General features: G+C 41.2%; 1 protein-coding gene across 3 annotated transcripts; it reads left to right on the top strand.

Annotated features, from left to right (window-relative positions):
- The first annotated feature begins 927 nt into the window (after positions 1-927).
- LOC147331688 (SWI/SNF-related matrix-associated actin-dependent regulator of chromatin subfamily E member 1-like) lies at positions 928-13,628 on the top strand. Of its 3 annotated transcripts, none has more exons than XM_086287899.1 (11): positions 928-1,021; positions 1,547-1,604; positions 2,538-2,581; positions 3,226-3,324; positions 4,677-4,769; positions 5,374-5,505; positions 6,410-6,581; positions 6,717-6,889; positions 7,149-7,250; positions 7,466-7,703; positions 11,385-13,628. In XM_086287899.1, the coding sequence occupies exons 2-11, from the start codon at positions 1,598-1,600 to the stop codon at positions 11,765-11,767; spliced, it is 1,443 nt and encodes a 480-aa protein (XP_086144025.1). In that variant the 5' UTR covers positions 928-1,021; positions 1,547-1,597; the 3' UTR covers positions 11,768-13,628. The 3 variants fall into 3 exon arrangements, with proteins under 3 accessions (XP_086144025.1, XP_086144027.1, XP_086144026.1); XM_086287901.1 differs by having other exon boundaries at positions 930-1,021; positions 4,677-4,757; XM_086287900.1 differs by lacking the exon at positions 928-1,021 and adding an exon at positions 1,048-1,406.
- The last annotated feature ends 2,607 nt before the right edge of the window (positions 13,629-16,235 follow it).

Here is a 16,235-nt window from a genome sequence, read left to right as displayed (position 1 = left end):
AGCTAAGCATTGCAATTAAGTTACATTTAGCCAATACACTTACGTAAATCTAACTTAACAGTATTGAGTTCAAACTAAGTAACAACATTTCTTAAAAGTTACTTAAAGCAGTTGTGTGGAACCACTTGACATAACTTTTTTAAGTAAATCTAATGTTTTATTTTTTTGAGTGTAGTATGAAGTCTGTAGGTTTTACTACTGTGAAATATAATGCCAAAGAAAGAGCCATAAAAATCTAGGTAAGCAACAGGAAAGTCAGTAACCAGAACTCAATGGATGGATGTAGCTTCCAGATCTGAATAGTGAATGTGTTTTTTTCTAATGACCAACAGTGGGCATCGATTCTGGTTTCGCAGGTTGTGTACTGTATGACGTCAAGAGATAGTTTCCTGATAACTGGCTCTGTTGCTGGTGTTACCTCTTATTGAATGGGACATTAATTTTATTTTGTAAATTATAATATTTATTTGATGTCACAAAGATGGCTAAACCAGAGTACATTCACTGGCTAATGGCTTGTCAGCCATGAAGAACAAAGAGCATGAGGTGTCACACTGAGATCAAGTCCATTTTCAGAAAACCAACTAGCTTCACAACAGGACTTCCCCAACTTAGGGTAATATCACAGGGATGACAGAACTCTTTTAAACACAGACTCACTGGTTAAAGGATTGACTAATAAATCCTTCTGTCTTACAACCACAGGAATCTCCCCCTGCTGGCCTTTATCCTGGCTTAAGGCATTTGATGGTTTCGCTTTTCTGGCAAGAAGATACATCAATATCTTCCACGGTTTACACATACTTTTAAGTTGTTTGGAATACAAAAATTAATAGTTTGGATGTTGGGATATTTTAAATACATGAAAAAAAAGTATTTTAACACAAATATACTTTTATTATGAAATGCTCATTTCTTATCCGTCGGACGACCTGCTTGAAAAATATCATTTCCGGTGTGTGCGTGAGAGGCGGAACAAGCGGCCCTACAGAGGGAACAAAGGACGGTTAAGTGAATTGCTGTATGTTGTTCCCAGCATGCGTGTATATATAAATATATGCACGTATTTATATTTTAAAAAGTGTCACTGTTGCATTTTGTAACTTCGGGGAAGAAGCGGGAAAACATTTTCATGTGCCAGAGGAAACTTGGGCTGGTTGATTAATTGATGTTGGTTGATAGCGGGAGCTGGTGACTTCTTCGTTAACCTAGCTTTAACAGCAAGGCTTATACTGACGTCGCTTAAGCGTTTTGCTCTTTAAAAGTGTCACATAGTTTTGAATGAAAGCATATTCGTGTTTGCTTACTTTTATTGTTTGGACCTAGAGCCATTAAATTCGATGGATAACTCGTACGAATATGGGACAAAGAGGTTTTGGTGTCGGCGAGTTTAGCTAGTAGGCCTTGTAAGCTAATGCTAACCCAGTCAGCCATTGTTGTTGTTATCCGCTCATTTACCGGTGCTTTTTTCTTCTTCCTCGTTCTACGCCAAAACTACAAAGTGGACTGTAGTTGAGTTCCTTTCTCTTTATGTTTCCCTCTTCAGCTTAACCAGCATGAAAATAGCCTCCATTCCATAGGCCGCTCCTCAGCTGCGATGTCAAGTAAGTAAATAAATCAGTCATTGATATCCTTTATATGCCAACACCTGTCTCATTCTATGGTTCATATATATATGCGACCAGTACACTAGGGAAAATATGTAGGAATACTATTTCATTAAGTAAGGGACTCAGATAACATAAAGCACATTTTTGCGCTGTTTTTGCACATAGGATGCCGTCATGCAGAATTTTAAGCTTTAGGTTGCCATGCTTCATAGTGTCATGCTGTCTAGATCGGTGGACTTTTCAATAAAAACAATATTGAAGAGTGTGTACAGTTGCACTATTTCTCATAGAATCAGATTTGTGTCCTATATGTACTATCTGCCTCTTTAGTCAGTTCCTCGTGTTTTGTATAGACTAAAAGTCAACTGATTCAAACTGGAGATAGTGATGGTAGCCTTTGTTCTGCTCTGCGGTCACATTGAGTTTGACGTTGCAGTGAAATGAGGACTCTGGACTTGAGATGCAGAACACAGTGGTGGAGTTTGAAAATGTACAACTGACAGTTAAGACCCAGAAGAGCATCAGAGTAACACTCAGGACCAGCACAGGCTGGTCGATAAAGTGAAATGCTACAGATCTAGTTTTTTGGCATTAATGGAAATGTAAAAATAAGGAATTGTCTATGGCTGAAAACTGAAAGTAATACTGAATTGCAAAATGTACCTGGGTGACAGCAGCAGTCAGTTGGATTACCTCATATAGAAGTGCATCTCTTTTCAGACATTCATGATGCAGAGGAGTGAAAAATGGGGCTGAAGTACTTTCACAGTAGACAGTTAGGAAGAACCCTCACTGTTCACACTCAAGTGGTATTATTGTCAGGCAAAAGTAAACAGCAGGGAAAACATGTCATTTGTACAGAGCAGGTATGCAAGGATTGACTAACATTTTTTTTCTTTTTCTTTTTTTTTTTTAAACTTTGAACAGAACGACCATCCTACGCTCCTCCCCCTCCCCCTGCCCCAACAACAGTAAGTGTCCCACTTTTAGCACCAGTCTTAGTGTTCATGGTTTAGCAGCCAAGGGCCATGTTATTTTTTTGCTTCTTTTCTTTGTTACTTTCCTTTAAATCTTTAATGTGTGAACGTGCCAAGGTTGCCACAAACCTTGTTCTTCAGTTCTCTATCATCGCTTTCACCCCTTTTTCCTGTCATGCCACACGTTTTTTTTTAGGTCTTGCACCAAAGGTGTTTGAGATTACTGATGGGGATCAAGTTAGTTTGTTATTTGACTGAAGAGCTTTGCAGAATCTACCTTGGCTGATGTTATTAGTAGACATATGTGAAGTAACAGAATACATGCTTGTTTTGATGCTTTTCATTTCCTTACATTCAGATGCAGTGCAAAGCACTGTGTAGAGCTGAAATCTGCTGATACACACTCAGTTAAATAAGTTTTTGTTGTGCACTAATTCTTAATGCCATCCAGTTGCCTTTTTTGCCTTGCATGATAAGATCATGGAACAAACAAATCAAAAAGTCAACATATATATATCTATATATACATGTATTTTCATGTTTCCCCCTCCTTTTCACTTATTTATGTTTATCCCTCTTCCTCCTCTTGTGTGTGAGCCATTTCTCATTCGTGTTTTGTCTCATTTGTCTTCCATCAGCAAATGCCTTCCACCCCAGGGTTTGTGGGCTACAACCCTTACAGCCATCTGGCCTACAACAACCTCCGACTGGGAGGGAGCTCCGGAGGCTCCAGCAGGGTAATGAATTGATGGAGCGATTTGAAAAACAAATTAAATGTAACAGAAAGTGTAAAGCACAAGTAAATGTTTTGGATTGAATAAAGGGCCCAGGTATGAGAAGAATGATAGGATTGTAAGAAAGGCTTAGACTGTATATTGAAGTGGGGAAACTGAATATATGACTTGCAGCTTTAAAGAGCTTCAGTTGCGTGCATAAATGTGTGTTGAAAAAACAAATTAATGCATTAAAAAAAAAAGTAAGATGTGATGTCAGTTGGAACGTAACATTCGATGACAGCTCTGCTTTTGGAAAAAAATATAAACGGAATAAGATTTATTTTCATATTGACCTGGGGGGGGGGAATAAAACGTTTTCAATGTGACCAATCCGGCCTCAACAGTTCCTGCACTGCAGTAATCAAGTCAGATAGAAAGTAGATCTGCTCTTGTCGGACTAGAACACAAGCCTTCCTGTGGGTGTGCATGGTGGCATAGGCAAAACACTACCTTTGTGGTGAATGTGTTCCTTTATTGTTTGAATTATCTTCAAAAGATGTTTTGCCCTTGCCAAATTAGCCAAACGTTGCTAGTTCTTTCAGCACAACCTAAAACCGAATCTGAGATAACTTGTATCACAACAGTAGTTGCCAACCTTTTGTTAAACAAGGTTTTTTCCTTCAGGCTCTGAGTGCACTTGCATAAAACAAGATATATTACAGCAGAACAAAACACAGAGAAAGCAATGCTACAGGAAACTGTTCACTTTGAAAATTTATTTATTTTCCCACTCATTGTGCACTCAGTCAGTGGTGCTGTTTTCTAACATTAACACACATCAGAGCTGGCAGCTTGATTTGTTCACACGTAATCCTCTATAATTCCAATCCCAAAATAAAGACAATGTTGGAATTTCATTTTTTTTGTAACAAAACCAAAGTGAACAGCCAAAACAAAAAAAAAACATTTTCTGCATCACCAGTTAGGGGGTGATAGTAATGTAAATGAGCAGCCTGTGAAACATCTAAACATCATTTGCCTTACAGAGATGCTCTGAAACACTTAAAGCCATTCTTTGGCTTGTAGAACATCTTAACACATCAAAATTGTTTTTATCTGACTGTATGAAAGCATTAAGGAACATTTCAGTATTGTGTATTGTCATGTTTACATTCACATCTGTTGTTTTACCTTTTCCACAAACCATATCAGATCATAATCAGCAGATGTTTTATGATAGTTTTTGTTTTTTCTGTTCACTCTCTAAACCTGGCCCTTGTTTGTTTGTTTCCCTTTGGCTTCATACCTTCCATCTCTCCATTCATACTTTTTCCTCCTTCTTCTTTGTGCCCCCTCTCTCCTTCTTTCCACAGAACTCCTCGGGCATCACCGTCCCAAAGCCTCCCAAACCACCAGACAAGCCACTGATGCCATACATGCGGTACAGCCGGAAGGTAAGCAGGAAGGTAAGACACCCATCCACGGTGTCTGCTTTTACTGCTTGTCCTCCCATCCCCCTGAAAAGCTGGCAGGGGTTTGAGGGTGGGAAACAGCCAAGCCATGACGCCTCACCACCACCTCAGCCACCTAGTGGAGGCTCTCCACTTTGTTTCCGTTGACTCACAGTAGCCTTCTGTGTTTGTCAACATGCAAAATTGCTACATCTCCATATGTTTCCTCTTACGGGGATAATCTGTCCCTGGCACTCTATTTTTCCCCCTTATAGGCTCATCTCTTGCCTGCTTTTCTCTAGTTTCAGAGCTGTAATTTTAACACTGTATGGTCAAAAACAAAATGTGATCTAAAGGATCCTGCATTTAGAAAAAAATTGAATTCCATATATAAGTGAATATTTTCCATCATGCTTTCTTGCAGCACTTAAGTAGTTATGCTTTTCCTTACTAATAATTTCATCCACTGTTTCTTACCTCTGTACTTTGCTTCCCGTATTTCCTTTGTATTGTAACAGTCAATGTCATTTGATCCTGCGTGTGTGTGTGTGTGTGTGTGTGTGTGTGTGTGTGTGTGTGTGTGTGTGTGTGTGTGTGTGTTTTGATGTGAATATGAAAGGTATGGGACCAAGTAAAGGCTTCCAACCCAGACCTAAAGCTGTGGGAGATTGGAAAGATTATTGGGGGCATGTGGAGGGACCTGAGTGATGAAGAGAAGCAGGACTACCTTAATGAGTACGAGGCTGAGAAGGTAAGGAGGAGCAAGAGTCTAAGGCTACGTTCACACTGCAGGCGAAAGCGCATCAAATCCGACTTTTTTGACCCTATGCGACCCATATCCTATCATGGTATGCTAGCGTGAACAGCACAAATCCGATCTGGGTCACTTTCGTATGTGGTACTGAATCCGATACATATCTGATGTTTTAGAAAGCGACTGTTGTTTGAATGGTCATGTCACATTAAATCCGCCTTTTGCATCACTGATACAAGACAGACGCCAATTATCAGCGCCGGAGACGTGCCCGAGAAGACATCGTGAATGCTTCCTGGTCATCCAGTGTAGATGTTAGTGAAACTGTTTGGAAGTCAACGTTGGAGAAACGTGAACATTTTGTTTGTACTGTATAATCTGCAGATTCTGACAGAAATCTGCAACTATCCTTTGAAGCACCGCTCCTCTCTAAAACAGCAATAAGGGTCATCATTAGGCCATATGTAAATAACAAAATAACTTTATAACTTAAAGCAAAATTGGGAAACGTAAAGTCCGAAGCAAGTCTTTATGTTAAGGGCCATCAGTCAAACAATACTGTTTGGTCTGGGTCTAAACAGCGCGCGTTGTGTGTGACATCTTCTTTTGCGCATGCGGGCCGCTTTGAGGGTTCACACTAGAGCACGTTTGCTGTCACATTTTATTTGTAGTGTGAACGAGCAGACAAGAAAATCGGAACTGAGCATTAAGACCTGCAGTGTGAACGTAGCCTAAATTTCTTTTGTAAGTAACCCGTTGCTCTTGGATACCTTCTTTACATGTTGGCAGTTCAACAGCAGTTGTAGAAGTGACAACTAAAGAATCCCTGCATTGAAAAATAAGAAATGATCAGAGTTGTTTTAAAGGGCTTGTTTTCTTTTCCTGTCCCTCTTCCTCTTAGATTGAGTACAATGATTCTTTGAAGGCCTACCACAACTCACCTGCCTACTTGGCCTACATCAACGCCAAGAACCGGGCTGAGGCGGCAATGGAGGAGGAGAGCAGGCAGAGGCAGTCACGTATGGACAAAGGAGAGCCGTACATGAGCATTCAGCCTGCTGAAGATCCTGATGGTAGGTTAATTATGAAGCTATCTATGATTTTTAATCATGGCTTCACAATGTAGTGTAATGCGCTTAAAATAAACACTGACCTGTCTGTCTGTCCTCGTCATGGTTCTGCCCATCTTGTCTTTTCGCTCCACCTAGATTATGATGATGGTTTCTCAGTGAAGCACACAGCAGCAGCTCGCTTCCAGAGAAACCACCGGCTCATTAGTGACATCCTCAGTGAGATTGTGGTGCCCGACGTCCGCTCTGTGGTCACCACAGCCCGCATGCAGGTCCTCAAGAGGCAGGTTCAGTCTCTTATGGTGCACCAGGTATGTTAGCAGGACATTTTTGCTTCCATTTTGTTACTTTGTTTTTTAGCTTGTAAAGCTAATGTGGTGTTAATATTACTCAAACTGACTTCAAAAGCATTGTTTACACTTTAATATAAATGTGCATTCCTCAAATGGGATTGGCTTCCTTGTGACAAGATTTTTGCTTACAACCAAAAGTAGTTGCACTAGTTTTATAAACTGTTTCACATTTAAAAGGAAGGATCTATTCCTGCTGATTGATTGCTTGTGATTTCAGAGGAAACTTGAAGCTGAACTTCTTCAGATCGAGGACCGCCATCAAGACAAGAAAAGACGTTTTCTGGAGACCACTGACTCATTCAATACTGAGCTGAAGCGGGTAAAGCAGCACTGTTTATTTACCTAGAGAGAGCTGAGTGTGTAGGAAGGAAGAGCTTTATTTCTAGATGACTAAATATCCCTTTAGATAGAAATTTGTCACCACAGACTGTTGTGTTGTAAGTGTAGGCCTACTACTTTCCCTTTGCCTTCAGTCTTATGACATTTGCAACTTTTTAAATTCATTTTGTTTAATTGAGTCTTGTGTGTTTCCAGCTGTGCAGTCAGAAGGTGGAAGTGGATATGGAGAAACTAGCAGCAGAGATGGCTGCCGCTGAAGAGGCAGCAAGGCGCCGGGCAGAGGAGCGGGAGCGGGAGGCCGCTGAGCAGGCAGAGAAAGCTGCTCAACAGCAACAGGAGGCTGCTGGAAACAAAGCTGCAGAGAAGAGCAGCACTAATGCTAGCCCCACCTCAGGGACCAAGGAGGAGGACAAACCTACACCAATGGAGACAGGTACCAGTGGGGGGGGACACAAAGACATACACAGGGGGGTGGGGGTGGGGAGGGTGTCTGGTTGGTGAGTCTATCCTTGGGTGCTTCATTCTGCAAGCCAAATATCCTTGGGAAAAATACAATCCCCAAGATTCATCCATCAATGTGTGAGAATTTTTGAAAATATTTAAATATAGATGGAAAGTGCTTGTGTGAATAAGGCATGTTGGATAAAACGCTTTAAATCTTAAAACTTGTTTGGATTTAAGTACAATCATAATCCACCTGATAGCCACTGGGTTGATGGAGGAGTCGTTCAAAGCAGTTTCACTGTATATACAGTGGGGCAAAAAAGTATTTAGTCAGCCACCGATTGTGCAAGTTCCCCCACTTAAAATGATGACAGAGGTCAGTAATTTGCACCAGAGGTACACTTCAACTGTGAGAGACAGAATGTGAAAAAAAAAATCCATGAATTCACATGGTAGGATTTGTAAAGAATTTATTCGTAAATTAGGGTGGAAAATAAGTATTTGGTCACCTCAAACAAGGAAAATCTCTGGCTCTCACAGACCTGTAACGTCTTCTGTAAGAAGCTTTTCTGTCCCCCACTCGTTACCTGTATGAATGGCACCTGTTTGAACTCATCATCTGTATAAAAGACACCTGTCCACAGCCTCAAACAGTCAGACTCCAAACTCCACCATGGCCAAGACCAAAGAGCTTTCGAAGGACACCAGGAAAAGTATTGTAGACCTGCACCAGACTGGGAAGAGTGAATCTACAATAGGCAAGCAGCTTGGTGTGAAAAAATCAACTGTGGGAGCAATCATCAGAAAATGGAAGACATACAAGACCACTGATAATCTCCCTCGATCTGGGGCTCCACGCAAGATCTCATCCCGTGGGGTCAAAATGATCATGAGAACGGTGAGCAAAGATCCCAGAACCACACGGGGGGACCTGGTGAATGACCTGCAGAGAGCTGGGACCAAAGTAACAAAGGTCACCATCAGTAACACACTACAACGGCAGGGAATCAAATCCCGCAGTGCCAGACGTGTTCCGCTGCTGAAGCCAGTGCATGTCCAGGCCCGTCTGAAGTTTGCAGAGGATTGGGAGAATGTCATGTGGTCAGATGAAACCAAAGTAGAACTTTTTGGTATAAACTCAACTCGTCGTGTTTGGAGGACGAAGAATACTGAGTTGCATCCCAAGAACACCATACCTACTGTGAAGCATGGGGGTGGAAACATCATGCTATGGGGCTGTTTTTCTGCCAAGGGGACAGGACGACTGATCCGTTTTAAGGACAGAATGAATGGGGCCATGTATCGTGAGATTTTGAGCCAAAACCTCCTTCCATCAGTGAGAACTTTGAAGATGAAACGAGGCTGGGTCTTCCAACATGACAATGATCCAAAACACACCGCCCGGGCAACAAAGGAGTGGCTCCGTAAGAAGCATTTGAAAGTCCTGGAGTGGCCTAGCCAGTCTCCAGACCTCAACCCCATAGAAAATCTGTGGCGGGAGTTGAAAGTCCGTGTTGTTCGGCGACAGCCCCAAAACATCACTGCTCTCGAGAAGATCTGCATGGAGGAATGGGCCAAAATACCAGCTACTGTGTGTTAGGGCTGCTCGATTATGGCAAAAATGATAATCACGATTATTTTCACTGAAATTGAGATCTCGATTATTTGACGATATTTATTTAACCCTTTAAGACCTACTATAGAACCAAGTCCACCAGAGCTTATATTATTTTTTTACATGCTGTAGTGCCATTTGTGGGAGCATTTCAAGTTGCTATACATCAATACAACTGTTATAGCCCATATTTTAATAATATGTATGCATTAAGTCCATAGTAATTACATAAAGTGCAAAAAAGTGCAATAAACTACAAAAAAAATTGAAAATCGCTTTTGTTTTGTTTACATATATTTCTACTTGGAGAAATTTAAGAGGTTTATCCCTCAAAACTTTAAATACAATAAAGTTGCAAAAAATAGTTTCCCACCACAGGAAATTTATTTTGAGTGTCTTCATAGTTTTATTTTGGAGATACAGCAATTTTTATATACTGCAGGAAAAACAAAAAACAATCCTATGATGCAAATTTGCAAAGAAAACAGCATGTGCATCATTTCACTGTGGGAAGTGTTACGAACAGCTGATAGGAACGGCAAAGCGTGTTTCTGGAATATTATGTTTTTGTTCCTGCAAGCGCTTTTTATGCAATTTTTGCAAAGCTATATGTGGAACGAAACCGTGACCGAGGACAAGCTGATGGCATAAGATGTAAGTACAACTCCTCCGGTTTCATATGCAAAACAAATTATTGCGCTAGCTTACACGGTTCAGGTTCTACAGGGATTTAACAATAGTTACGCAAAACGGAGCGTGCTGCTCTGACCGGCTTTAAAGGGTTAACAATGACTTTAAAAAAATAATATAAAATAGTGTGCAACACCACTGAAGTTCACTGAAGCTTCCCTCGGGTCCTCTTAATCAGCGGTCTCCAACCTTTTTTGCGCCACGGACGGTTTATGCCCGACAATATTTTCACGGACCGGCCTTTAAGGTGTCGCGGATAAATGAGGGAGGGGCTAATAATCGGCTCAGTCATTTTTAATGATCGTTGAAAGCCCAGATCGTAATCGTGATTAAAATTCGATTAATTGAGCAGCCCTACTGTGTGTGCAAACCTGGTAAAGACCTATAGTAAACGTTTGACCTCTGTTATTGCCAACAAAGGTTATGTTACAAAGTATTGAGTTGTATTTTTGTTATTGACCAAATACTTATTTTCCACCCTAATTTACGAATAAATTCTTTACAAATCCTACCATGTGGATTCATGGATTTTTTTTTTTTTTTCACATTCTGTCTCTCACAGTTGAAGTGTACCTCTGGTGCAAATTACTGACCTCTGTCATCATTTTAGGTGGGGGAACTTGCACAATCGGTGGCTGACTAAATACTTTTTTGCCCCACTGTAGATAGGTTTGGTCAGTGGAGTAAATTTTTTTCTTTAACTGTTTTATTAATTTTGCAGAGCTCACAAGTAGCAATGAACATTTAAATCAGATTTACTGGGACGTTACCCAGTTATGACTCCGCACCTTTGATGTGTACTATAATGCCTTCATTATTTGTATTGACTGAATTGTGGGACCAACAGAATGAATGAAAAGGCTTTTTTAATTACTCCAAATTGTAAATGTTGCTAATGGCTAACATGGCTGTCAGCTTATTACTAATAGTTAAACAGCTAGCTAATGTGCTGCATGATAGGTTAACATTTATGAAAACTGTTTAGTACGTAGATGTTGTTGACACAATACTTCTACTGACCTCTCAAAGTGCTTTAGTGCTTGTACAGCGCTTTGAGGTGACTGTTGTTTTCGATTTCGATAAAACTGGATTGGATTGAAACTGCTGTAAATGTCAGGTACAGCTACTATTACTTTAGTTTTAGTTGAGTTTTAGCAACATCTCAAGTAAAATTAATCAAAACTGAGCAGAGTTTAGTGGACACAGCATTAAACATCGTTTATACAAATATTGCACTTTTAAGAGTGGTTTAATTCTATTCTTCATTATTCAGGTTTTAAATGTCAATGACATGTGTCTTTAAAGACGGCTTATTTTTTAAATCAGATGTGTTTATACCAAATCTGCATCCATTCCTTTCTTTAGATGAGGCCGCACCTGCAGAGCCGCTTTCAGACCCCCAGGTGGCTCCACCACCACCACCATCTGATACTTCATCGTCTTCCTCTGATAAAGCAACACCTCCCCCTGAGCTCCCCAGGGAGAGCAGTACTCCCAACAGCAGTGCCCCCAGTGATGATGGGGGCAGCAGCAACAGCATGCCTCCTCCACCCTCAGACATCCCACCTGGAGCAGCAGCATCAGGCTCATTCCCAGACCCACCTGTAGGCCAAGAAGCCAACCTCAGTACAGCTAATCCTAATGAGGCCGCAGCACCAGCCCCTCCCTCAGAAGAAGCAACCCCTCCACCACCACCACCACCACCACTACTGACCCCCAGTCAGAGCAGCCAGCAGTACGATATGTAGTAGTGCTGCCTGTACAGTGATGGGTGTAGATGTCCTCCTGGTGCTGCAGCTCTCCCTCTCTGGATGGAGCAGCAGTGTTGTAGTGATGCAGAAGAAGTGGCTCTGTAACAGCTGAGAAATACTGATTGGTTGAGAGGTGTAAAAGTAAAGTCAATACAAAAAAAAATAGTGCGAGAGTGACGTAGATTTTCATCATCCAGCTTCATGTAGCTGCACCAAACGCAGGGAAAGTAGGATTTCCTTTAAAGCTCTGTATGCCTCCTGTAACTTTACTCAGCATGCCTGGTCTGATAATCTGACTTAATTGAAACGTCACCAAAGAGTACAACACCTGGCCCTCTTTGAGTTTGTGCTCCAGGCACTGTGAGAGCATTTTCTCTTTTCTAATCAGGTCACTTGATGTTATTTTTTTTTTTTAAAGTAATCAGATACACACTCAGAAATAGGATAACACAGGGCTGTGAAACAACTGCTCAGCACAAACCGCACCACCGAGTCTGAAAGTCCGTTTACTTTTATCATCAGGGTTTGTATCCCCAGCACTGAGGTCAGAAGTGAATCAATCTGTTAGTGAGACTGTTTTCTTCTTCTTTTTTTTCTCTCTCTTTTTTTTTTTTTTAAGACTATAAAAAGGTTTAACAAAAACAAACCTGAATCACGACTGACTTCAGAGTGAAACGGCTTCAGATGAACGAGAAAAAGCAGCCACGTGCCCCTTATGGTTCAAATAAACACCTGAGATGAGGCTTACTGTATAGACAGGATGTGGTTGAAACACACACATCTGCATGCATTAAGCACATTAACAACCAGTCACAACATTGAAACCACCTCCCTGCTGTTGTCCACTTCATTACTGCAGTGTGAGTGTATCTATGATGTTGTGGTGCTGCAGCGGCTGAGCTTGTTGGTATGCAGCAGCGAGTAGGTGAATCTCAACAACCAGATGAAGGCTGGTAGCCAAGTTTTCCCAGCACAACTGTGATGATCATCAGAGGTTTCAATGCTGTGGCTGTTACGCTCCATGTTTGTTTATTTTTTGGACCACTGCAGAGTTTTATTTTGCGATTCATTTTGAGAAACCTGACATATGTTAAAGGGCCAGCTCTGACAAAAGGACCTCAATATTTTCAGCTCTCACTTATTGAAAAACCTCAATTTTCTAGATAAATTTCATTTGCAGAACTACTACTGTTACTTTTTTGTCTTTTGTGATTTAGTGAACCTTATTAAACGAGTGTAATCCAGGGCAACCTTGGTAATTTGTACTCTTGAATCAGATGCCATTTTAACACACACCCTTGTAAAGTCAGCATCAATTGATTTTTCCATATTCTGCATGTTTGGCTATGTACTAACCTTACCCATGTATGAATCTGAGTGCAGGTCTTGTATAGCTGGAGATGAGGAAAATTAAAGTTCAATACAAAACGCATGAAGATCCCAGCAAATAAATAATGATGGGATCATCTCCAGGGTATTTTTAAAAAAATCTGAATAACATGTCTTGCTTTGAGTGTAAAACATTAACTTGGATATTTGTTCCCCTGTATTGAAGTCTAAGTAGAAAGAACTGACACTTGTACTCAGTTAATTTAATTTTTGCTCATTTAACCTGTAAAAGCTTCTCTGTGAGGCGAGGCTTTTGTTTAGACCACAGATTCCTGCTGGCACTACATGCATCTAACTTCACCAGAGAAATGCACAGGTAACCTCACTTATGCATTCAAAGGACTGTTTTCTTACTTGGACTGTTTTTTGGTAGTATGCCTGTCTTTTTTTTTCTTTTTTTTTTTTTGCATTTTTCTTTTCTACTGTCTGAACTTGTTGACCCAAATAAAGATGATTTGTCTTTCTGCTACACCTGTTTTTTTTTTTGTTTGTTTGTCTCCCGAAAGACTGGATAAGGAGGTTAGTGACAATTTCACTCTCGGAGAAAGATGTTAAGAGTGAGCCAGTGGGTTTTGCTAAGAGGAGGGCTCAGCAACTGATATAATCTGGTACCGAAAGCATATACAGGTCCTTCTCAAATAATTAGCATATCATGAAAAGGTTCTCTAAACGTGCTATTAACCTAATCCTCTGAATCAACGAATTAACTAAACACCTGCAAAAGATTCCGGAGGCTTTTAAAAACTCCTAGCCTGGTTCATTACTCAAAACCGCAATCATGGGTAATCATGCCGACCTGACTGCTCTCCAGAAGGCCATCATTGACACCCTCAAGCAAGAGGATTTCCCCCCAATTTCGCTATATAAATAAACATTATATAATATCTCCAGCTGAAGCACAGAAATTGGGGACAGACTTATAAGAGCAAAGCCTGCAGCTCCACCGCAGGAAATAAGGAGGAAGTCTGACTGTTGAGGCTCAACTTTCCAAAGAGTTTCCACGGAGTGACGAACATTTTAAAAGCCTGGAATCAGAAAGTCTGATGTGAAAAAAAAAGTCAGATTACAAGAAAAAAGAAGAAAACAGGTGGAGGACAAGGAGCTGTCAGCCTCAGGTGAGAAACCCACTGCCAAAGTTTCCAAGGAATTATACTGCAAGTGATGGTCAAAGTCATTTTTGTCATTTGTTCATAAGAAGGAATTGTAAATGTAATCCTAAAGTAGTAAAATATTGATAAATTACAGATTTATGTGTATGCACTGTTAGTAAATGAGGCCCACTGAAATAACCTTACTCTTGCAAGACATGTATGTATAGAATGATGCTCCAGAAATCTTTCAGTTCACACTCCATACAGCTGTTTTCTTACATTTACTGCAAATTAACCATTTACCTGTTATACCATCTATATGTCAAGCTTCCCAGTCTCACATTCAGCTGTTGGAGGATGAGATCTTCGCTCCTCAAGCGATAATCCCCCCTTGGACTGTCTTGGTGCAAAACCAAGACATAAATCATGTCTCCTGGAAGGGGGAGGACGTACCACAGGCAGGGCACAGCGAGCTGAAATCTCTGAAACCAACTGGCCTTCACTTCCTACGAGACAGAGAAGCTCTTCTACCCCTGTATACGAGAGGAAACAGGACTGGACAACCGTGAATAGGAAGGTTAACAACAAACCTTCAAAACAACTGAACACCAACGACCAGGACCAGGATCTTCCCCAGTCCCCCAAACCCCTGACAGGCCATCACCCCCATCACCCTCCTCCCCCTCCCTTTCTCCCTCCTCCCCACACCTGAAATTCACTGAAGAGATGATGGAGCGGGTCAATGCTGGGCTCAGATCTACCCCCCGGCCCAATCCCTCTTTGTCCCCCATAAACCCCCCACCAAAGCAGCCAAAGGTTCGCCACCGAGCCCCACCCTCAACAGAGCAATCGAAGTCACATTGCCCAGCCTCGCCCCACTTAGTTCCTCCTTACCACCTTCATGCTTTGTCTCCGCAGTCTGATGTGTGATGTGTGGAGGGTCCGGGCTGCGAGGATTATGGCAGTGGTGACTTTTCCCAGGAGAAGCTGGGACCCTGTTTACTAGAAGGTTTTAAAATTTCTGTACTTTTAGGTGACAGAAGGAGACATGTGGCCTGGTCAAAACACAGAGAGGTGCACTCTAAAAGATCTTTAAATATAGTAAACATACCTCGTGTGCCACAGACTGCTCCCAAACACGAGGGGACAAGTAATGCCTCTAAAACACTTAAGTTGGCTTTATTAAACGTTAGATCTTTAGCTGGGAAAACATTTTTAATTAATGATTTAATCACTGAGCACAGCCTTGATTTTATGTTTTTAACTGAAACTTGGTTGGACCAAAATAACAGTGGAGCTGTTCTCATCGAGACGACCCCTCCTAACTACAGTTTTATCAGTGAGGCCAGGGTGAGCAGGAGAGGAGGAGGGGTTGCGGTCTTATTTAATGAATCATTTCAATGTAAGCAGCTATCTCCTGGAAGTTTTCAGTCTTTTGAATATGTGGCTTTACAGCTGAAGGCCCCATCCAAAGTTGTGTTTCTTAATGTTTACAGGCCTCCCAAATACTGCACAGACTTTTTTAATGACCTCAGTGAACTGCTGTCTGTGATCTGTGTTGATTTCGACTGTGTAATTATTGTTGGGGATTTTAACATCCATGTGGACAACCCTCAGGACAAAGGGACTAAAGACCTGAGTAACACTCTGGGCAACTTTGGGCTGACTCAGCATGTAACAGAGGCCACACATAATAGAGGACACACTCTCGACCTACTGATCTCCAAAGGCCTGAGCATTTCAAAGGTTACTGTGTCTGATGTGGGCTTATCTGATCATTACTGTGTTTTCTTTGAAAGTAAAATCTCAGCCCACACAAATATATCAACAGCAGTGATCACAAAACGGTGTATAACTGAAGACAGTAGTGAGATCTTTAACCAGGTCTTCCCATTAACACCTGACCTGTCCAAAGGTTCAGTCAATGAGCTCGTCAATAGCTTTAATGCAAAAATGTTAAATGTAATGGATACTATTGCCCCCAT

This window comes from Aulonocara sp. 'chitande type north' Nkhata Bay, linkage group LG4 (assembly GCF_057382095.1).
Source record: "Aulonocara sp. 'chitande type north' Nkhata Bay isolate Kocher_YH1m ecotype deep benthic linkage group LG4, A_spYH_male_GT1.1, whole genome shotgun sequence".
NCBI lineage: Eukaryota > Metazoa > Chordata > Actinopteri > Cichliformes > Cichlidae > Aulonocara > Aulonocara sp. 'chitande type north' Nkhata Bay.
Note: the sequence above shows the minus strand (reverse complement) of the source record. Positions and strands in the feature narration are given on the sequence as shown.

Excerpts from the sequence above, each read along its gene's own strand:
- LOC147331688 (XM_086287899.1), top strand. Across the intron at positions 5,506-6,409 it reads ATGAGTACGAGGCTGAGAAG|ATTGAGTACAATGATTCTTT; the intron begins GTAAGGAGGAGC and ends TCTTCCTCTTAG. Across the intron at positions 7,704-11,384 it reads ACCTACACCAATGGAGACAG|ATGAGGCCGCACCTGCAGAG; the intron begins GTACCAGTGGGG and ends TCCTTTCTTTAG.